The following is a 23,453-nucleotide window of genomic DNA, read 5'->3' on the forward strand; positions in this document are numbered from 1 at the left end:
TGTATGACTGTTTGTTAGAAGCTTGGCTTGTAAATGTCTCAGGGTCGAGCCGTACACAGTCTGCTTTCAATCCTGATACGGTAGTGATCTGTCAGTCCACTGCACTCCTGATCCTGTGGTCAAATGGTCTGAGACCAGACATGTAATGTGAGTTAAAGATCATTAAACATAAAAGATCATGCAAATCACAGTAGTAATGTATGCTACACTCGAGATTTATACAGGGTGAGTCAATGGACATCTTCATAAGTTGGAAGATTAAAGGGAAAATTGAAATGTGATGATTGAAACATAGGTTTGATGTGGAGCCGCAACTTTTGGAGTGAATGTCATTCATGGCCGCCATCTTGAAATCCGCCATTTTGGATTCAATTCATTTTTTTAAAATGGGAAGGGGGTGTATGACACATCAGATAACACTCGCTTGAGCTCTGGAATTGAGTGGTGTAATTTGTTTTTGTCTATCTTGTACAATTTAGACGTTATTAATGTTCAAAGTTGGGAAATTACCTTCATACCGACTGCTACAACACGTGTTCTATGTGTTGTCCATCCCGTGCAATGAACAACTGTAGTCGCTGCAACCACTCTGACTGCACACGGAGGAGAGTGTCTCCAGCAATTTGGTCACAGGCATGTTGTATGCATTTCTCCAGGTGTCTCAAATCACGGATGCTCTTAGCATACACTATCTTCTTAAGATGTCCCCATAGATAAAAATCAAGGGGCGTTAAGTCAGGAGATCTGGGCGGCCACTCCACAGGACCTCAGCGACCAATCCACTTCCCCGGCAGTTGTTCCTCCAACCATTCAGACACCAATGCCATAGTGTGGAGGGGCTCCATTGTGCTGAAAATAAGATGGGAAAATGTTGTGGAAGGGAACACAAGGTCCTGCAGCAGCGTCAGATACTGTGGTGCAATTAAGGTGTTGTAAATGAAAAATGGCCCAATGATGCGGGTGTTCCATATGCCACACCACACCATCACCTTTGTTGGACTATGTTCTCGAATTTGGGCAACCCAGTTCAGATTTGCGTCACTCCAGTATCAACAATTATGTCGATTAACCTCCTTGTTCAAAGTGAAATACGCCTATTCGCTGAACAGTATGCACTTGGCAAACGAAGGATCCAGTTCGTGTTGTTCAGTAGCCCACAGGCAGAACTTCAACCAGCGATCAGGGTCATCCTGAGTCGATATTGCACCTGCAACTTGTAAGGATGCCACTTATTGGTGTGCAATATCTGGACAATGGAGGTTTGGCTTATTCCATATGCTAGGGCCACACGACGGGTACTTCGTTTAGAACTTTTCACAAGCAATGCAACAACCGCAGTTGCAGTTTCCTCATTGGTGGCAGTCCTTGGTCGCCCACTACGTGCCCTATCGTGAACAGAGCCCATTCCTGGAATTTGGTGATCACGTGAGCCACCGTGTTGTGCGATACCGGTTCTCTGTCTGGGTGCCGTCAGTTGTAGTCAGCTGCTATTGTTCGATAGCAGCGTTCCCCTGATAAAATGATGATTTCAAATTTCTATTCACGTGTCAGACCCATTTTAGATCACCTGGAACAAAGAGAGACGCGAGTCGGTATCAAGGTAACTTTGAAAATTAATAACTTATAAACTGTACAAGTTAGACAAAAATAAATTACACCAGTCAATTCCAGAGCTCAAGTGAGTGTTGTTTGATGTGTAATACACCCCCCCTTCCCATTAAAAAAAAAAAAAAAAAAAAATGAATTGAATCCAAAATGGCGGATTTCAAGATGGCAGCCATGAACGACATTAACTCCAGAAGTTGCAACCCTAAGTCAAACCTATGTTCCCGTCGTCACATTTCAATTTTCCCTTTAATCTTCCAACTTATGAAGGTGTCCAAGGACTTTTGACTCTCCCTGTATTGTAAATAACTGGTTTATTCAGCAAGATACAGCTTTTTACTGAATAGTGGTCATTAACAAAATGAAATATGAGTTCATCTAGTAATAATTCCCGTTTGTGACTTAACTAGCAGCACACAAGTAATGGTAGACTCAATTAATACTCTCAATTATTAAATAAATATGTTTTTACACCAGTTCTTGTAACCCCATTCTCTGGTGTCCACTCGATAGCTGAATGGTCAGCGTGACAGACTGCCGTCCTAAGGGGCCCGGGTTTGATTCCTGGCTGGGTCAGGGATTTTCTCCGCTCAGGGACTGGGTGTTGTGTTGTCTTCATCATCATTTCATCCCTATCTGGTGTGCAGGTCGCCCAATGTGGGGTCAAATGTAATAAGACCTGCACCAAGGCAGCTGGACCTGTCCCGTAAGGGGCATCCCAGCCAATGACGCCATACGCTCATTTCCATTCTCAGATGTATTAACCAAAGTCCACGTATGATGAAATACAGTCCCATGCTCCAGCAGGTGAAGTCGCTGATGCAAGTCTCTGTTCAGAATATGTTGCTTGACTGCAGTCCTGATCACAAAAAGACAAGTCTCCTACGGTTGTAACTGAACATCCACTCACATTATAAAAAATAATAAAAAGAATCACCCCCCCTCTCTCTCTCTCTCTCTCTCTCTCTCTCTCTCTCTCTCTCTCTGTAGTGTTGGCAGAAGAGCCAACACCGTGTTACTAGAGGAGGCCGAAAAGCACATGTTGGCGTGAGGAGGAAAGAACTATACTGACGTGAGGTCTGGAACATAAGGAATTAGAATTCAGAAAGCGGACGTAGCTAGTTTCATACTTAACTTTAGTCCATTTATGATAAAGTCGCTCATGACTGTACATGATTCACAATATCAATAGTAACTGAATATGGCGCCTTGCTAGGTCGTAGCAAATGACGTAGCTGAAGGCTATGCTACACTCGTCTATGCAAATGAGAGCATCTGTAGTCAGTGAACCATCGCTAGCAAAGTCGGCTGTACAACTGGGGCGAGTGCTAGGGAGTCTCTCTAGACTAGACCTGCCGTGTGGCGGCGCTCGGTCTGCAATCACTGATAGTGGTGACACGCAGGTCCGACATATATTAACGAACCGCGGCCGATTTAAAGGCTACCACCTAGCAAGTGTGGTGTATGGCAGTAACACCCCTCTCTCTCTCTCTCTCTCTCTCTCTCTCTCTCTCTCTCTCTCTCTCTTTCTTTCAAGGCTGAAACGGAATTTTTGTGCTTGCATTTCAGTAGCTCTCAAGAGCATCTCCCACCACCATATACACCGCATCACCAAATTTTAACCAGTGGGATTTCAAGTAGCTCCTCATGACATAACGTATTTCTTCAGCACTTTACTACACCATGTGCAGTTGAAATGGAATGGAAATGGAATTGTGGAACTGGACCATGATTCCTACACTAACAATTTTACAATTAATTTACATATGTTACATGACATGTTATTTGATACTGTGCATACCGACACTATTTGTTATTCCTCTAAACATAGAGCTGTGATAAGAGGTATGTCCACAAAGTTCTGTTTGGTAGTATAAAACAAATGTGTACAGATACAGAAAAAATATTTATTGTACAAAAATCTACAACTGTTAAACTACTTTTCTACATAGCTTCGAAAATTTTGTAGGCACTTGTCATAGAGTGGCACAAGTTTTTGTATGCCTTCTTCACAGAAGGCTGCCGCCTGTGTATTCAACCATGTGGTAACATGTTCTTTCAGCTCATCATCATTGTTGAAGTGTTGACCACCAAGGACAGATTTTAGGTGTAAGAAGAGATGGTCACTAGAAGTGAGGTCAGGGCTGTACGGAGGATGATCAAACGCCTCCCAGTGAAATTCCCATAAGAGTTGTTTTCACATTTGCTTTGTGAGGTCAGGCATTATTGTGGAAAAAAAACACCATCTTTTCACAATAATCCTCTGTGCTTGTTCTGTATTGCATGGCACAATTTCTTGGTCTCGCAGTAATCATGTGCACTTATTGTTTGGCCTCATGGTAAGAAATGCATCAGCAAAATGCCTTTTCTGTCCCAAAAAACTGTGCACATGACTTTCCAAGGTGTCAATATTTGCTTAGGCTTAACCTTCATTGGGGATGAAGTGTGCCTCCATTCCATTGATTGCCATTTTGTTTCAGGGGTGTCATACGATACCCAAGTTTCATCCCATTTGACCATCAGAGAAAGAAAACCATCGTCTTCTTCATTGTAGCGTGTCGGAAACTGAAGTGCACTGCCCAGCCGTTGTTTTTTGTGTTCAATAAGAATTTTGGGTACCCGATGTGAGCAAAGTTTTCGAAATTTCAGTTTTTCAGTAATAATTTTATGAATCAGTAAGTGTGAGATTTGCAGAACTTCGATAGCAAGGGCACTAAGTGTAAATTTTCGGTTGTGCTTAATCTTCTCTTCAATTGTGTGAACCAGTTAATCAGTAACCACAGACGGGTGTCCACTTCATTCTTCATCGTGCACTTGATCACGTCCTTCATTGAACAGTCTGGCCCATCTTCTAACCTTTGAATCACTCATAGCATTTTGCTCGTAAACCTTCAGATTTGCCGATGAATTTCCTTTGGTTTAACTTTCTTTGCATTTAGAAAACGAATCGCAGATCTGATTTCACACATGGCGGCATTTTCAATTACGGCTGACATTATAAAGAAGCTCTACAAAGCACATGTCAGCAGCAGCGATCTGAAAATGGCATACATGTCTTCTCCTTGAGTCAGAGTAACTGCCACGCATATTCGGAAATGTGATTGTAGCGCTGCCGTGGATAGAAATAGAAACGGAACTTTATGGACTACCATCTTATATGCAGCAAAGGATGTATGTTTATTGTATTTTCATTCAAATACTGTCAACAAAGTTAATACATTAAATTAATTTGATATACTAATAACCGTGTACTGCTTCATTTATAAGTGTGTGCGTGGAATACTTTCTGCTATGACACACTTAATGTAGACACTTGAGTGTCATGCCCCCATGCCTCAAAGCCATAAGCAACTCCTACTACAGTGTCTATGCCGTGAACTAGTTGCAATTAATATGTTGTCGGCATATACAACCAACTTGCACTAAGTTCAGTTCCTAACACTTGGCAGTGTGCCCTAACAAATACCTCAACTAAGATAGTCAACCTTAATGGTATAACCTTGAACTTATAGCTTTGGTCTTCAAACGAAAAGGCTGAGTATCTTCTTTCTTCTGCTGATGTGACCTGCTAGAAGCCCGACATAAAGTTTACGCTCAACATTAGTTCTACATTGTGGAAATTTTGCAGCTGTTCTACCACATTTCCTGGTTGTTTCCGTTCTCTGACAGTGATCGTATTCAATTTGCACATGTCAAAGACTATTCTTACAGTGTTATCCTTCTTCTTTACTATGACAACAGGGTTACAGTAATCATTTCTGCACGGCTGTACAACATAGCATTGCGTTCTGTTCTAGCCTGGCCTTTTCAGCTTCCCTATTGGCAGTTGCAATTGGATATGCCTTTAGCTTAATGAGTTCATGCACTCTCACCTAAATTGAATACTCACTCCCAGGCACCCTTACAGGTTTGCATGAGGAGACATCTCCATTTTGGTGCAACAAATTGCTCAGTTCTTCCTCCTCAATGATTGAAAACATCTTCTGTCTATGCGAGCTGCCAATCTTTTCAGTGTGGGATACATGTTGTTCCCTTGTTAACATATCTTCAAATTTTGCTTTATGCCTCGTGTTTTTTTATCTCAAACGCAAAGCACTTTTCATGGCAGTTAAGTGATGACCCACATTTTCATAAAAAATTCTTACCTATTACTACTTCTTTAATTAATCTCTTCACTATGAAACACCTTGTATCAGACCATTAACTGTCACACTTAAATTCAAACTTCTCATTTTTTATTTGTCTACTCAGTCTTCCAGTGGCAATTCTGATTTTGACACCAGTGATAAATATTACTACATCTTTTTCTCTATGTTGGGTTATAAGCACTTCTGACTCTGTTGACATGTTACTATCTGAATCCAGAAGCGCATATATCTTTGTCACAAATGTCGGCCTCTATTATTGGTTGAAATTTTTTTAACTGCTTCTCTCTCCAAACATTTTCCTCTTAATGGATCGTTTTCTCTCTCTCTTCAACTTTCCTTCACTTCCAATGCTTTCATCTCGTCTGTCACTCCATCTTCAGCCTCATTATTTCCTTCCAATTATTCATCAACGAATTTCTTCAGCCCTGCTTCATCACTCCTACCTGTCTTGGCCTTTTTAAATTCCCTCATACCCTTATGATATCGTGATTTTGACTGAGGCAATCTCCAGTCTTCTGTTGTGTAATCATTTAAATATTTTGTACTCCAATCATCATGCAAAGCCAGTGATTTGATTCCTACATGAGAATTTTATGTGCCAGTTTTTCCTCCACTCTCTGTAGATTTACCATATATAGATAAAATATATTTATTTACCTCACCCTTATCTTGCTTCAACAAAACATCTGATTCATCTGAGCTATCATCTTGGCTATCTCCAGCCGATGAGGCATATGCTACATCACCTTCAGGCATTATTTGCCGTTAAATCTCTGTTTCATCATCTTCACAGACAGTATTTGCCATTAAATCTCTATTTATACTAAATCTTCCTTGCTACCACAGAGTACTCCTTCAGAACTAATGAGCCCCTCCATTTCCACCAAATTAGGACCTGTTCTTGCCCCATGCTCAAAGACCTGAGCCCTGATATTCACATCATAGACATTAACCATGGGCATCTTTTCAGCTTCACAATCTCTTATAAACAATTCATCATAAGCTTCTCTCATGCTTAGCTCCTCTATCCTTCCATTATGCACTCTTGCCACCTTTAAACTCTCCATTCTTGGCTCAAATGGCTCTGAGCACTATGGGACTCAACATCTTAGGTCATAAGTCCCCTAGAACTTAGAACTACTTAAACCTAACTAACCTAAGGACATCACACACAACCATGCCCGAGGCAGGATTTGAACCTGCGACCGTAGCAGTCCTCTCCATTCTTCCACAAATTTGGTAAGAGATTTTAAAATGTTCCCACATGACCTCTAATTATTAGCACTGTATTCTGCTTCCTCCTTTATGTATCACTTGGTATTAATTTTGGGGTCCAGCTCAATAATTTCTCCATAATTTCGTACTATGTTCTGCAGGTATGACTCAAAATCACTTGTAGACTTTTATCATCTCAAATCATTCTCATCTCACACACACCTAATCCAGTGGCATCACAATCCTCAATTCTCTATCCTTTCAGATTCACTGCCCACCTTGTCCTTTTCCACACTGGTCTAGATTATCATCTCCAGATCTGCAATTCACTAAAATCTAGTTTTCTGGTCTCCTGTTGTGGTTGTCATGTTCTTGCATTGCTGGTCCTTCAAACCTTTGCTCCATATTGCGATTTATAAAATTTTTCCTGAATGTTCCCCCTTCGATAATTGTTTCCATTGTTACTGCTGTTCCTGTGAAGTTGAGTAGGTTGATTCCTTTCGTGCTGGTTAAAATTTCTTATGTCGTTCCCTTTCCCTAGCCTGTTGTTGAAACTGTGGTGTAAATTTAACCACTTCATCCAGTTTATTTACAAAACTCAAAAATTTGCTTTTTGCATATGTTAGACTATGTACCTAGGTCCCATTGCAATGATTCTGGCAATCATTGTTCGAGTGTTCTAATTGCATTGAGACACATTGGTCAAGCTGTGTGCATCAACTTGCGTACACAAAATTCCGTCATTGTCATACTTCGGGGTCTGACTTGGACAGTTTAAGAAATTTTTTTGGAGTGTCCTCTGTTGTCTCACTTCAGAATTTATGTACAAAAGAACTTTCAAATACCTTGCAACTGGTAAACAAATCATCCAGCAAATTTACCCATGATTATGTGTCTCCTACTGTCTTTTCACTAGGTTTTATTTTTGTTGCATCAGACATTCCCAGTGTGAAACTGCCTGTACAAGCTACAAGAAAATTTATTGAATGGTACTTTCCATTGTTAGCGAAACATTTTGAAGCTCCCGGCCCACTTCATGGCACATTTATTACAGTGGTGGCCTGACCTGGCACTAACCCAGCTAATTTCAAGCACATCCTCCAGACCCTGCTGACCTTTTCCAATGACCCTATTGCAGACTACAGTTTTTTCACACACATTCTGTAGTGCTACTTGTGTTTCACCCACAATTGCATTCTGCCTCAGCAAACAGTTGCCTACGCAACTTCTCAATTCATCATGCATCTTTTCTATGTTTAGATCAATGACTTTTTAACATAATTGATTTTTTCATCCATGTGGCACAGCCTACTTTGTGTGTAATTTTGTCCATTTCATTTCTAATCTCAAATACATTCCTTCAGTCATATCCTATACAGCAGTGTTAATTTTCCAAACTTCACCTTTTAGCTAACTTTTTAAATAATGTTTGTCATTTATTTTTAAATTTAGCTCAGTTTTAACAATTGATAATTTTTAACTGTTGAGATTTCATTTGAATGGTCAATTTTCATTTCCCCCATACTAAACTATAAAGCCTCCATCATCTGCCAACATCATAGTAACTGGATTTTCCAAATCTAAACTTTCCCACTCTGACTTTGGGCTATCCAGTTGACTATTATTCTCCAAAACACTAGTCTCAGTGACTGAACAGGATATCATCCGTTCCTGATGGTAGGCCTACAAAACTAAACACATTGACAGTTTTGTTGCCAATACTTTCCTTTTTCGTCATGATGTCTGCCTCTGCTGTGCTGTTGTCACCAAAAAGTGCAGATGCTGCTGATGCTGATAGTGAAGCTCTTGTAGCTGGAGCCGTGACTGAAGCAATAGCTGACGTCTGCAGTGTTGGGTCTCTGCTGCTGAAGCCAATGTCACAGAATTCAGCACTCCCTCAAGTTATTGTCTTCTTCCCTTTTGCACTGCTTCAAATCAATATCAACTTAGTATACTACTGCTGCTGCTGCTGCTGCTGCTGCTGCTGCTGAATTTCTTTAAGCCTGTAGCCTGTATGCAAAACTGCCTAGACTTTCAGGATCTGGATCACCGGTTCTATTTGTAAATTCAGAACAAAATAAATTGAAGTCCACATACTGGATAAGAGAGACCCCATTTGAGACTTAACTTTCCTTGGGTTAATGTATGAAACTGTTGATTAAGAACTTGGCTCGTAGATATCTCAGTCAAGCTGTACACTACGTGCTTTACACCCTGATGTTGTAGTGACTAGTCAAGCCAATATACTGGTGACTCTGTGATCAAATGGTTTATGGTCAGATGTGTAATGTCAATTGAAGATTATTAAACATAAAAGATCACGGAAATCACAGTAATAATTTATGCTACACTTGAAATTTATATTTCAAATAACTGGTTGATACAGCTTCTTACTGAATAGCAGTCCTTAATGAAATAAAATATGAATTCATATAGTAAGAATATCCCATTAGCAGCTTAAGTAGCAATGCACATAATTGACGGTAGTCTCCACTTAATATGTTCTGCTTTGTGCTTAGGCCCTCTTCATAGCCGCTTCAGCAGAACCATTAGCATTTGCTCAGCCTTTGTTCATATACACAGCACAGTGAACAGTTTTTATCATAATTACATGTTGGAGGTGTTCCCCAAAGGGAACCATCCCTGCCATTCTTAAAAAGTTTAAGACTAATCATTACTCTCCTCCGCCCCTCTGACCTTTCTACAACACTTTTTATGGTCTGCCTGTTATTGTTCACACGTCTGGGCATTACTGCAACAGTGAACAGTTTCCCAGCTTTAACTTATACGCAACTCCAAATAACTCACAGCAGCAGCTAGAGCCTGAGGCTTCTTATGGTGTGCACTTTGATGTTTTTATGGTGGAAAGGCCTTGAAGGATGCCTAATCAGCCTTGAGTCAACTGAAATGTTGCTTGAAAATTAAAACAGCACATTTGGCACACATGTCACCAAAGAAATGTTTCATTGAAAGTCTTGCACCAGGCAAGGTGACGTTATGTTTGTTTATTAGCAGCAAAAATATCAGCATAGTGGACAGGATTAAAGTATCTGCCTCCAAGCAGAAAAAAAATGCACACAGTAAATTCATTGTCTGTATAGATCAATGTATTATCGGGCACCAATTTCTGTACATTCTACTGTCATGTAGAAATGGACAGAAAAAAAGTAGAGACAAGGAAAGGCAGATTTTTGACATTAAGGAACCCTAACCTCATTCTCCTTTATTCCGCTGACAAAAATCTGCAAGCAAATTGTTCCCTATGTACTGCCACCATATGATAAGGAGTCTTGTGAAGCATAAGATCTGTAGTTGTAACGCATTAAACATCTCACCCTCTAACCTGAAGAAGTAGCAGCTGATGTTTTTAGTACTTATAAATGAAGCGTGTGTGCCACTTTGCTGGTGTAAACCTTTCATTGTAATGCTGCTGTGGTTGCCCTCATAAGCTTGAATGGAATCTCTGCCAGATCTTTCCACCATGAAAAATTTGAAGTGGTTTTTGGAAATTGATCCTGGGACTTGGGCGATACTAGCCAAATACGCTAAACCCTACACTATGCAATCATTCTGATTTAATTGCTTTGATTTTAGTATTTACTGTTGTAACATTAGAAGACTTTAAAGGCTATGTGCCTCACCAAAAAATTGTGTGGTTACTAATGGGGGGAGAGATTCTGTGATGGACAAGGAAACTGAAAATAGAACAAAATTGATTGGCATAGAGTCTAACAAAAAGGTGACATTACCGTCCGCTACTGAAACAGCAGATGATCAGTCAACAGCCACTGCTGAGGAAAATAGTGACATCACTGGGGAAAGTAGTTTTATGGATACTGCCAGCAAAGTGTCCTGAGCTGCAAAGGTGAAATACGCTGTATGTGCTGTTTGTGTTGTTGTTCTAAACACGCCATTTCTTCAGTGACGCCTAAAGAGGTGTAGAATGTGACAGCACTACACTTGCAAGAGTACTTGAGTGAACATTATTTCCATGCTTCTGAAGTGTAAACACGATGGGGCTACCAGCATGGCAAATTTACCAGTTTAGTTTGCTGATGAGGGGACTGTATGAACTTCCCCTCACCAGTTTGATTCTCTTTGATTTTTGGACATGACTAACATTTCAACATATGTAAACAGATCCCCCTGTGAGTAATACTTCAAGGTTCAGGAGTTTTTTCTATTGCAGTTCACGTCTGTATAACATCTCCACACTCTACACCATTGTAAAATCTTTGTAAGGAAAAGATGCTCAATGCTGCAGTTGGTTACGTCTGAGGACAGAAGAGGTGCTAACACGCTTCCTGGCAGTTAAAGCAGACTTTGAAGATCATCAGTATATGCTGTGAACTAGAATAACATAGATGTTTATTGACAATTACAGAAAGGGTAGATTGCTAGTCACCGTCAAGATGACTCATTGAATTGCAGGCTGCCACAATGAAGAGACTGTTGCGCATTAAGCTTTCAGCCAAAGCCTACATCAAAAAAGAAACACACACACACACACACACACACACACACACACACACACACACACACACACACACATATGCAAGCAAGCTAGCTCACCTGACACACACACACGTCCACTACCTCTGGCTGTTTGGGCCAGACAAGATGTTTATTCCAAGTACATACTTTCCTCTGTGTGTCTGTGTAATTACTTCCATTGTTGAAATATGTGATGTGGGCCCAGTTTTTGTACTACATGTATTACACCTTGAATGTTTTGTTGAATTGTTCATGAAATTTCTGGAAACTGGAATGCAGGTATCACTGTTGTGAAACATTTACTCTCTCAAATTACCATATCACTGTGTTGTAATTATTTCTCTTTTGTGTTTAATGGTCCTAGCTCCTTTTCTCCTAACTCTGATTTCACTCCCCCATATAAAATATTATGTCATGGTCTTACCCTTTGTAAACATCACAAATAAGAGAATAAAGTAATGAAAAAGATGTTGAAATTATGAAATTATATTTATCACATGTTGACCTTTGGTCATGTTAAATTAATGATTGTGAATGCATCTAATTTTTATGTTGCCAGACATTCTGTTTGAAAAATGAGCTTACTATGTCAGTAAGTTTCAGAGTCAATAATCACTTTTCATTTTATTTTGTGAATGATGAACACTCCTGTTAAACTTTTGCCCTGTGGCTGTCTATTTAAACTGATCATTAGCTTCCGCTGTTTCAAATTACTTGATGCCAGAGTGTCAGTATTTTGTGTAAATGATAGGTATATCAGTAACTTATTAACCCACACTTCAAGAGCTGATACGCCTTTCAGTTTTTTGCATTATTCCTGTAAATCCCTGTTGTTTAATAATTAAAAGTGTTACTCTGTGAACATTCAGATTGAATGGACTAAAGGTGGGTATTTGTTTTGGTAAAATACATAATGGAATGAATGCTGGCTCAGTGTGTGTTAATTTAAATGTCTTTGCCAGTTTGTGACCAAATACTTACTGATTTATCACTAGTACCACAGATTGCTGATTATAATGTAGTTGGAGTGTAGTATTGAAATTATCATGTACACCAAAACCAGTTGCTGCAACATATGTCCATAAATTTCAGGTAGTGCTGGTACTGGTAAGTCCTACCTACTTCAGCGAATTCTAGGAGCATTACCTCCAGATGTTACAGTAGCCACAGCTAGCACAGGTGTGGCAGCCTGTCAGATAGGTGGTGTAACATTGCACTCATTTGCAGGTGAAGTATTGTAAAAGTAGTACATTATTCAGACTTCGCTTTAGTGTACTGTTTTTTGTGACTATTTTTCTTTCATTCTTCTCTTTTCCTATTGTTCATTGTGGTATTGATCATCATAAACTGTTTGCTGTATGTAGAACACTTGTTAAGCATGGTGTATTCATAACCTTTGGAAAGTGCACAATTTTTCATCCAACCTCGCTTAAAAATTCTTTTCTGGAATAAATAACACTTGTTAAGTTTTGATACAGTAGCATTTTCTGTTACTGATAAAATGTGAGTTTATTGTTACATCTGTTTGTGCAAACAAGTCAGACCATTATTTGAAGACGCGTGCAGTTTTGTATGAAACATCCAATAAGCATACTGTAGTTGCATAAAAATATGTGGTATGTGTGTTCTTGCATGCAATGTCTTCATTCAACAGTCTTGACCCAAAATGCATCAACTCATTCTCCACAAGCACTATGGTTCTCAGAAGTTACACCCTAAATTGAAATGCAGCTTGCTCTCTATTCATCCCATTTCGTCTCATTCTGATAAGATTTTACTCCCAGCCCCTATGTCCTGTATCTCGCTATGTTTCCTACCAATATGAAAAGAAGCATTCTTTGCAATACGTTGTCAATAATATTGCTGCCTTTTTCAACATAGAGGTACTATTCTAGTCCAGTTTAGTAGTAAGCTACCATAAGCAGAAAATGAGCTTCAGCAGAATGGTCATTGATATTTTGTAGCTTATGTGAGAAGTATATAATTATTACACTGGCTCCACATGATCACCTTGTATGATGATGGAGACAGGGTTGAGAAAAACCAAGCTATTAAGGAAAATACTGGGTAAAATTGGGTTCCTAGGGATTTCTTTTGAATTGGCAAATATTTCAATTTAAATTCCCATGATTAATATACTCAAAACGCTAACCCTTTCCTACTACTACCTAATTAGTGCCTCAGTTCTTGCCTTGCCAACACTGCATGCATTAAGAGAATTTCTCCATCTGCAGGCTTGTTTGGTCAAAATTAAGAAATAATTTAGTAGAGAAATGTTGTTGTTGTTGTTGTTGTTGTTGTTGTCTTCAGTCCTGAGACTGGTTTGATGCAGCTCTCCATGCTACTCTATCCTGTGCAAGCTCCTTCATCTCCCAGTACCTACTGCAACCTACATCCTTCTGAATCTGCTTAGTGTATTCATCTCTTGGTCTCCCTCTACGATTTTTACCCTCCACAGTGCCCTCCAATGCTAAATTTGTGATCCCTCGATGCCTCAAAACATGTCCTACCAACCGATCCCTTCTTCTAGTCAAGTTGTGCCACAAACTCCTCTTCTCCCCAATCCTACTCAATACCTCCTCATTAGTTACGTGATCTACCCACCTTATCTTCAGCATTCTTCTGTAGCACCACATTTCGAAAGCTTCTATTCTCTTCTTGTCCAAACTAGTTATCGTCCATGTTTCACTTCCATACATGGCTACACTCCATGCAAATACTTACAGAAACGACTTCCTGACACTTAAATCTATACTCGATGTTAACAAGTTTCTCTTCTTCAGAAACGCTTTCCTTGCCATTGCCAGTCTACATTTTATATCCTCTCTGCTTCGACCATCATCCGTTATTTTACTCCCTAAATAGCAAAACTCCTTTACTACTCTAAGTGTCTCATTTCCTAATCTTAATTCCCTCAGCATCACCCGACTTAATTTGACTACATTCCATTATCCTCGTTTTGCTTTTGTTGATGTTCATCTTATATCCTCCTTTCAAGACACTTTCCATTCCGTTCAACTGCTCTTCCAAGTCCTTTGCTGTCTCTGACAGAATTACAATGTCATCGGCGAACCTCAAAGTTTTTACTTCTTCTCCATGAATTTTAATACCTACTCCGAATTTTTCTTTTGTTTCCTTTACTGCTTGCTCAATATACAGATTGAATAACATCGGGGAGAGGCTACAACCCTGTCTCACTCCTTTCCCAACCACTGCTTCCCTTTCATGCCCCTCGACTCTTATAACTGCCATCTGGTTTCTGTACAAATTGTAAATAGCCTTTCGCTCCCTGTATTTTACCCCTGCCACCTTCAGAATTTGAAAGAGAGTATTCCAGTTAACGTTGTCAAAAGCTTTCTCTAAGTCTACAAATGCTAGAAACGTGGGTTTGCCTTTTCTTAATCTTTCTTCTAAGATAAGTCGTAAGGTTAGTATTGCCTCACGTGTTCCAACATTTCTACGGAATCCAAACTGATCTTCCCCGAGGTCCGCTTCTACCAGTTTTTCCATTCGTCTGTAAAGAATTCACATTAGTATTTTGCAGCTGTGACTTATTAAACTGATAGTTCGGTAATTTTCACATTTGTCAACACCTGCTTTCTTTGGGATTGGAATTATTATATTCTTCTTGAAGTCTGAGGGTATTTCGTCTGTCTCATACATCGTGCTCACCAGATGGTAGAGTTTTGTCAGGACTGGCTCTCCCGAGGCCATCAGTAGTTCTAATGGAATGTTGTCTACTCCCGGGGCCTTGTTTCGACTCAGGTCTTTCAGTGCTCTGTCAAACTCTTCACGCAGTATCTTATCTCCCATTTTGTCTTCATCTACATCCTCTTCCATTTCCATAATATTGTCCTCAAGTACATCACCCTTGCATAAACCCCCTATATACTCCTTCCACCTTTCTACCTTCCCTTCTTTGCTTAGAACTGGGTTGCCATCTGAGCTCCTGATATTCATACAAGTGGTTCTCTTCTCTCCAAAGGTCTCTTTAATTTTCCTGTAGGCAGTATCTATCTTACCCCTAGTGAGACAAGCCTCTACATCCTTACATTTGTCCTCCAGCCATCCCTGCTTAGCCATTTTGCACTTCCTGTCGATATCATTTTTGAGACGTTTGTATTCCTTTTTGCCTGCTTCATTTACTGCATTTTTATATTTTCTCCTTTCATCAATTAAATTCAATATTTCTTCTGTTACCCAAGGATTTCTATTAGCCCTCGTCTTTTTACCTACTTGATCATCTTCTGCCTTCACTACTTCATCCCTCAGAGCTACCCATTCTTCTTCTACTGTATTTCTTTCCCCCATTCCTGTCAATTGTTCCCTTATGCTCTCCCTGAAACTCCGTACAACCTCTGGTTCTTTCAGTTTATCCAGGTCCCATCTCCTTAAATTCCCACCTTTTTGCAGTTTCTTCAGTTTCAATCTGCAGTTCATTACCAATAGATTGTGGTCAGAATCCACATCTGCCCCTGGAAATGTCTTACAATTTAAAACCTGGTTCCTAAATCTCTGTCTTACCATTATATAATCTATCTGATATCTTTTAGTATCTCCAGGATTCTTCCAGGTATACAACCTTCAGCGAAATTATTGAAGAGTTATAAAATTTTGCATTTAATCTAAATTACACATTACAGTCAATAAGATTCTACATGAAGTTAGTTTTTTTTTTTCCGGAAATGTAGATGGTATGCAATGTGTTTCTTATATTACAAGAAAAATTAAAACACAGTTTTAATATAATAAATTCTTGTGATAGTAAATAGTTGCCTTGAGTTCATAAATATGATGGCTCTTTTTTAATTTGTGTAGAGCTAACTGTGTAACATTTTGTATGTTAAAAATTAAGCATTGTTGAATTTTGCCGACCTGCCCCTTCATGGCCTATCCACCTCTTTTCAATTGATGTGAGACACTTTGACTTCGTTTCTGTCCTAATAACTTTTCTGTTAGTCTAATTTTCTTTCCATTTTTTACTTAGGCATCAATGCTAGTAGTAGTTCCGCTGTTGGCTTAACTAATGCTTGTTTCAGTTGACAAGTACATTTTTTTTCTGTTGTTGCTCAGTTGTAATTCAAAAAAATTGACAGATATGGCAGATGTTTCCAAATTTGTCTGTTAGTAATGTCACTACCACAGTGTAACCTGTCTTGCTGCGCATCTCCATAATAAATCAGTTCTCTATTACGTAAGTTTTACCATTAATAATAATTTGGTATTTGTTTAATAATTGAACAATTGCTGCTTATTAAAGAATTACACATTGAGATAGTGCAGCAGACTAACGTTTTTTTTTCTTTTTTCTTTAAGGAATAGGAAGTGGTCAGGCTTCCAAAGAACGCTGTATTGAATTGGCTACTCGCCCACAGGTTCAGCAGATGTGGAGAAAATGTCGTCATCTAATAATAGATGAAATTTCTATGGTTGAAGGAGAATTTTTTGAGGTACTGCAAAAAAGGAATACATTTTTAAACTATCAGAATTCTTTGAATTTGCAGTTAGGTATGGAAGTTGTACCAGTTTGCATACTTTAATTTCTTCGTTTGTTGTCTTCATTGTTGAAATACTGCGTTGCTATACTGGATGAAAAATGGGGTGTGGAAGTCAAACACGGACTACTTTAAATGATGTAGCCGACTGATGCACATTTGCATTTTACAGTCTTTTACTTTCACTTTTCACAACCCCTCCAGTAATTCAGTTATTTGGCCATTGCACTATTGTTTAACTTTCAATAAGCCTCATTAATAGGTTGCAGGCAAACATCCACATACTGCTGCAATAGTTTACTATTGAACATCTACGAGCAGTAAAAACCTAACCACAAAGTTCACAGTTCTTGAAGCATAGAAAGGTACGTATGGAGCAGACACTGTCATTGTTTTTACACACGGCGTGATTGTTTAACACTTATTCCACTGTTAAGTGGAAGCATTGTTGTTGTTCTAACCTACACAGATTTCACGTCTGAAACTTGGCCTTGACCAAAACTCAGGCCCTTATATATCCTCACAATAATAAGGGCCAAAACTACACATTGTTCGAAGTTAAATATATAGAAATTTAACTCATTAAATTAACTGAATACATCGAAAAATTGCATCTTTTTAACAGTTTCTTCTACTACAAGAGTTAAGCCAAATTATTTGTTTAAATCATGAAATTAACATATATAGTTACATAAACAAAACTGTTAATTCCTTTGTAATTAACTAAGGGCTGACTTTGCTAACATATTTTCGAATAGAGCCAAATAGATACTTTAAGATTACTAGTATTTCGTCTTCCGAATGTTTGTAATTAGTACAGAATTTATATTTGTTTACACGTCAGCAATAGAATTTAAGTTACAAAACAATTACTGATTTCACCCTATAACAAAAGACACTAACTAGTAATAGTCAAAATAAAGTAAAAAATCAATTTCATACATAAAACTAAGCACAAAATTAGATCTAGTGTTAAATTCTTTAAAACTGAGGGCCAATCTTCCTCTTTTATGAACATGCAGATTAATCTCACATATGTTAATAGTAATTAGTCAAAATGAAAAACGAGTTTAAATAGGCAGACGGCAAAACAAGAGGGGAAGTAAAAATATCCCAGCTTGCTTCATCACAGTGTCAAAGCTAAGTTACGCAGATCAGTATGTATAATTCATACATAAACAGTATTTTCCAGTCAACAAAGGCAAAGTAGTCGAAAAAATTTGTGTAGTCATAAATTTTTGTATGATGCAGTGGGATGAGTGAAATGCACTTCATTCTAAAAATCCAGACTTGGGTGTGTTTGTGTGTGGGTGTGTGTGTGGGGGGGGGGGACTGCTTAAAATTACTTTGTTTTTCTTGATTGTCTCAAAAACCACAGCTTGCAGCAAAAATAAAAAATATTTCAAAGTATAAAAGTAAATCTGTTACATTACCTACAAAAAGATGCTATTCATCAATTCTCTTGGAATAAATATTAGTTCCTGTTGTATTGCAGGGGATGGAAAATTGCTGGTTATTAAAAATAGTGTTTTAATCGTATAAGATTGATTTCTTTTTGTTAAATGAAGTAGATTAAGATCAAATATTAAATGCATACACCACTTCGAAGTGCAGGACATCTCTAGTAAGGGAGTAGGTCACTGGATTATGCTCATGCACTTCCTCCATCACAGATCTTCTAACTGAAAAGCAAGGAGGCAAGTATCCGATCTCTCTACCCCACTACATAACAAAAAGCAACTACAGGATGTTTCATAAAGTAACACCAACCCTTTCACAGCTCACCTTATGAATCACTGATGATGTTGTGTGCAGACATTCCCAAAGCTGTTTATTTTCCACAAAGTATTTTAACACTACTTAGAAGACAGTGTGGAGTTATTAATAATACTAATGCAAGAAACACACATGAACAGAATCTAAGTAAATCTCTACACACTGTTCTACACTGCTAGAGGGGAAACTGATTCTTAGTCATCCTTCACTATCACTGCAGTGTTCTTCCAGGAAAGGCAACTACCTTCCATGGTGAGTGCTGCTAACTTTTCACTTTGCAGTCTGACTATACCAACCCAATGTTAGCTGTTCCGTTCTCTCATGTGAGCAGATAAAATAACTTCAGTGAGCTTGTGTTTATATAGAGGAGCTATTTTCAGTTTACTGAGTGCAAATGTATTTGCAGTTGTTAAGTGTGTAACAAAAAGTCCACAGCTATTAACTACACTGAAGAGCTTGTGCCAAGTGTAATATGGTGTCAAAATGTATTTGACAATGTTAATATCATTGTCTCCACTACCAAGGGCTGGAATACCTTTTGTAGCATGAGATGTATTAAATACATTACCAGTCTCAGCTCACACTATATCTGTAAAGGCCCAGAGGCTTAAATTGGCTCTCCCTGTAACATAAGTAGGTCACATAGGTGTTAGGGAACTTTGGCTATTTCAACATAAGTAATGCACTGCAGCAGATTACTGTTCTAGTTTTGAACATGATCAGTCCTGTTCCATCAGACATATTGACACCCACCTTGCAAGACACTGGAGGTGTGGTTTTGGCTCCATCCAGTGCAGACCACTTAGAAAGTGCCAGCAATTACTGAATGAAAAAAATTTATACAATCCACCAGTAATAAAGCTCATCCCCCCTGCGGGTCCGGGGGTTAGAATAGGCCTGAGGTATTCCTGCCTGTCGTAAGAAGCGACTAAAAGGAGTCCCTCCCACTCAAGGGGGTAGTTAGCGCCTGCGTCCGGAGACGGAAGGTTCCACGACCTATATTTGCGGTCATTTTGGTTTTTCACTTCTTCTCGTTTCTTCCTTCCTTTGGTTGGTTCCTTTCTTTGTTCTTCTCCATCTCACTGTCTTACTTACTCCTTCCCTTGTCTTACTTACTCCTTCCCTTGTCTTACTTACTCCTTCCCTTGTCTTACTTACTCCTTCCCTTGTCTTACTTACTCCTTCCCTTGTCTTACTTACTCCTTCCCTTGTCTTACTTACTCCTTCCCTTGTCTTACTTACTCCTTCCCTTGTCTTACTTACTCCTTCCCTTGTCTTACTTACTCCTTGCCTTGTCTTACTTACTCCTTGCCTTGTCTTACTTACGCCTTGCCTCCTTCGCCTTGCCTCCTTCGCCTTGCCTCCTTCGCCTTGCCTCCTTCGCCTTGCCTCCTTCGCCTTGTACCTTGTACCGACCCAGACACTTTTCTTGACCTTTGATAGTGTTCAGCTGCCGTCGCGCATCAAAGCGGGCTACGAGGTTATTTCTGTTCACCCCTATGTCCCGACACCTACACGCTGCTACCAGTGTCAGCGTTTTAATCACACTCGCCAGTCTGGTTCCAATGCGGCTAAATGTGTCACTTGTGGCAGGGATGCCCATGAGGGTCACTGTCCACCTCCGTCTCCTCGTGTGAACTGTCAGGGTGACCATGCAGCATCCCATCTACAAGGAAGAACGCTGTATCCAAGAAATTCGGGTCAAAGAGAAAGTGTCCACCTCGGCTGCTCACAAGCTATTTGCTAGTAGGAGCCCACGCTGCTCCCAGCGGGGAAATACAGTACTGTCCTCGCCTCTCCTCGGACTACCAGGTAGGTGGCGACGCAGACATGCGATCTGACCTTCAGCACCATGTCGTCCGTTCGGCCAGTGCTAAGATCGCGTGGTCGACATCTCCTCTTCCTCCCGTCACCCCTCAGACACAAGCACCTTCATCAGGTTCTGCCAAGACGAAGACCCGGAAGTCAGATGCACGGGCCTTCAAGAAGGAACTGTCCCGTGCAGACTTCCTACGTACCTCGAACTCCCAGCCATCGACCAGTACTTCCGCTAAACGACCTTCCAAGAAGGCTCATAGGAAGCACAGTTCTCCTTCTCCGGCACGGCGCATTTCTTCTCCTGCGCCACCCAGCGGTTGCCGCCCCAGGCCATCATCCGTTTCGCCTGGCCGCAGCGCTGGTAGCCGAACATCTGGCCGTTCACCTCCAGAGGAAGCTCCCCCTCCCGGCCATCTTAACAAGATGGCCGATGAACCTATAGAACCAATGGACGATGACTGTCCGCCTACTGATAGCGGCGGCAGTGCTCGCTCGAAGCCAGGCCCTCAGCGGCCTTCGAGGTGACCCCTTCTTTCATCTTCCTTTTCTTCTCATGATGGCACTTATTCACTGGAATATTCGCAGCATTCGCTCCAACCGAGAGGACTTTAAGTTGCTGCTCCACTTGCACCGTCCACTTCAGGAAACGAAGCTATGCCCATGCGATCAAATTGCCTTGGCACACTACACCTCTGTGCGTTTTGACCTACCCCCTGTGGTAGGTATTCCGGCTCACGGAGGGGTAATGTTGCTGGTCCGGGATGATATTTACTACGATCCCATCACATTGCACACCGGCCTGCAGGCAGTTGCCGTCCGAATTACTCTCCCCACTTTCACATTTTCCATTTGTACCGTTTACACTCCATCGTCGTCTGCCGTTACCAGGGCAGCCAAGACATGATGCAAATTATTGCTCAGCTACCTGCACCATTTATGTAGTTAACTGGAGACTTCAATGCCCACCATCCCCTTTGGGGCTCTCCAGCATCCTGCCCGAGGGGCTCCCTGTTAGCAGACCTTTTCAACCAGCTCAATCTTGTCTGCCTCAATACTGGCACCCCTACTTTTCTTTCGGACACATCTCACACCTATTCCCATTTAGACCTCTCTATGTGTACTACCCAACTTGCACGCCGGTTTGAGTGGTATGCACTTTCTGACACATATTCGAGCAACCACTTCCCGTGTGTTATCCATCTCCTGCATCATACCCCCTCTCCGTGCTCAACTAGTTGGAACATCTCCAAAGCAGACTGGGGGCTCTTCTCTTCCAGGGCGACCTTTCAGGATCAAACCTTCACAAGCTGCGATAGTCTGGTCGCACACCTCACGGAAGTCATTCTCACTGCTGCTGAATATTTCATCCCTCACACTACTTCTTCTCCACGTCATGTACTGGTCCCCTGGTGGACCGCAGCATGTAGAGATGCTTTACGTGCTCGTCGACGTGCTTTACGCACCTTTAAACGCCATCCTACAGTGGCAAATTGTATCAATTATAAACGATTACGTGCGCAGTGTCGTCGTATTATTAAAGAAAGCAAGAAAGCCAGCTGGGCTGCTTTCACAAGCACCTTCAACAGTTTTACTCCTTCTGTTGTCTGGGGTAGCCTGCGCCGGTTATCTGGCACTAAGGTCCACTCACCAGTTTCTGGCTTGACGGTCGCGAATGACGTCCTTGTGGCCCCTGAGGATGTCTCCAATGCCTTCGGCCGCTTTTTCGCAGAGGTTTTGAGCTCCGCACATTACCACCCTGCCATCCTCCCCCGAAAACAGGCAGAGGAGGCTAGGCCACCTAACTTCCGCTCTTCGAATTGTGAATGTTACAATGCCCCATTCACCATGCGGGAACTCGAAAATGCATTTGCCCGGTCACGGTCCTCCGCTCCAGGGCCTGATTCTATTCATATTCAGATGCTGAAGAACCTTTCTCCTGCGGCTAAAGGTTTTCTTCTCCGTACTTATAATCGCATCTGGATTGAGGGACATGTTCCCGCATGCTGGCGCGAGTCTATTGTTGTAGCGATTCCTAAGCCGGGGAAGGACAAGCACTTGCCTTCCTGTTATCAACCCATCTCGCTTACCAGCTGTGTCTGTAAGGTGATGGAGCGAATGGTTAGCTCTCGTTTTGTTTGGCTGCTCGAATCTCGACGCCTACTTACCAATGTACAATGTGGATTTCGTAGGCGCCGCTCTGCTGTTGACCATCTGGTTACCTTGTCGACCTTCATTATGAATAACTTCTTGCGGAAGCGCCCGACCGCGGCTGTGTTCTTTGATTTGGAGGAGGCTTATGACACCTGTTGGAGGGCGGGCATTCTCTGCACCATGCATACATGGGGCCTTCGCGGTCGCCTCCCTCTTTTTATTTGTTCCTTTTTAATGGATCGCCAGTTCAGGGTACGTGTGGGTTCTGTCCTGTCAGACACCTTTCGCCAGGAGAATGGCGTGCCACAGGGCTCAGTTTTGAGCGTCGCTCTCTTCGCCATAGCGATCAATCCAATAATGGATTGCCTCCCAGCTGATGTATCAGGCTCCCTTTTCGTGGACAATTTTACCATCTATTGCAGCACGCAGCGTCCATGTTTCCTGGAGCGCTGTCTTCAGCGTTCTCTTGACCGTCTTTACTCCTGGAGTGTCGGCAATGGCTTCCGTTTTCCTGCCGAGAAGACGGTCTGTATTAACTTCTGGCGCTACAAAGAGTTTCTCCCACCGTCCTTACGACTCGGTCCCGTTGCTCTCCCATTCATGGAGACAACAAAATTTTTAGGTCTTACATTTGACAGGAAACTTAGCTGGTCTCCACATGTGTCATATTTGGCTGCCCGTTGTACCCGCTCTCTAAATGTCCTCCGTGTTCTCAGTGGTATGTCGTGGGGAGCGGATCGAACCGTCCTAC

At 40.9% G+C, this 23,453-nt stretch overlaps 1 protein-coding gene across 3 annotated transcripts in view; it reads left to right on the top strand.

Moving 5' to 3' along the window:
* The window catches only part of LOC124595989 (ATP-dependent DNA helicase PIF1), a 104,352-nt gene that overhangs the window by 36,335 nt on the left and 44,564 nt on the right, over positions 1-23,453 (top strand). For all 3 annotated transcript variants that reach the window (XM_047134934.1, XM_047134932.1, XM_047134933.1), the window contains exons 5-6: positions 12,555-12,689; positions 16,779-16,912. In XM_047134934.1, the coding sequence (XP_046990890.1) occupies positions 12,555-12,689; positions 16,779-16,912 (269 nt within the window). The remainder of the gene's footprint in view (positions 1-12,554; positions 12,690-16,778; positions 16,913-23,453) is intronic.

The sequence above is a fragment of the Schistocerca americana genome, chromosome 2 (genome assembly GCF_021461395.2).
Source record: "Schistocerca americana isolate TAMUIC-IGC-003095 chromosome 2, iqSchAmer2.1, whole genome shotgun sequence".
Taxonomy (NCBI): domain Eukaryota; kingdom Metazoa; phylum Arthropoda; class Insecta; order Orthoptera; family Acrididae; genus Schistocerca; species Schistocerca americana.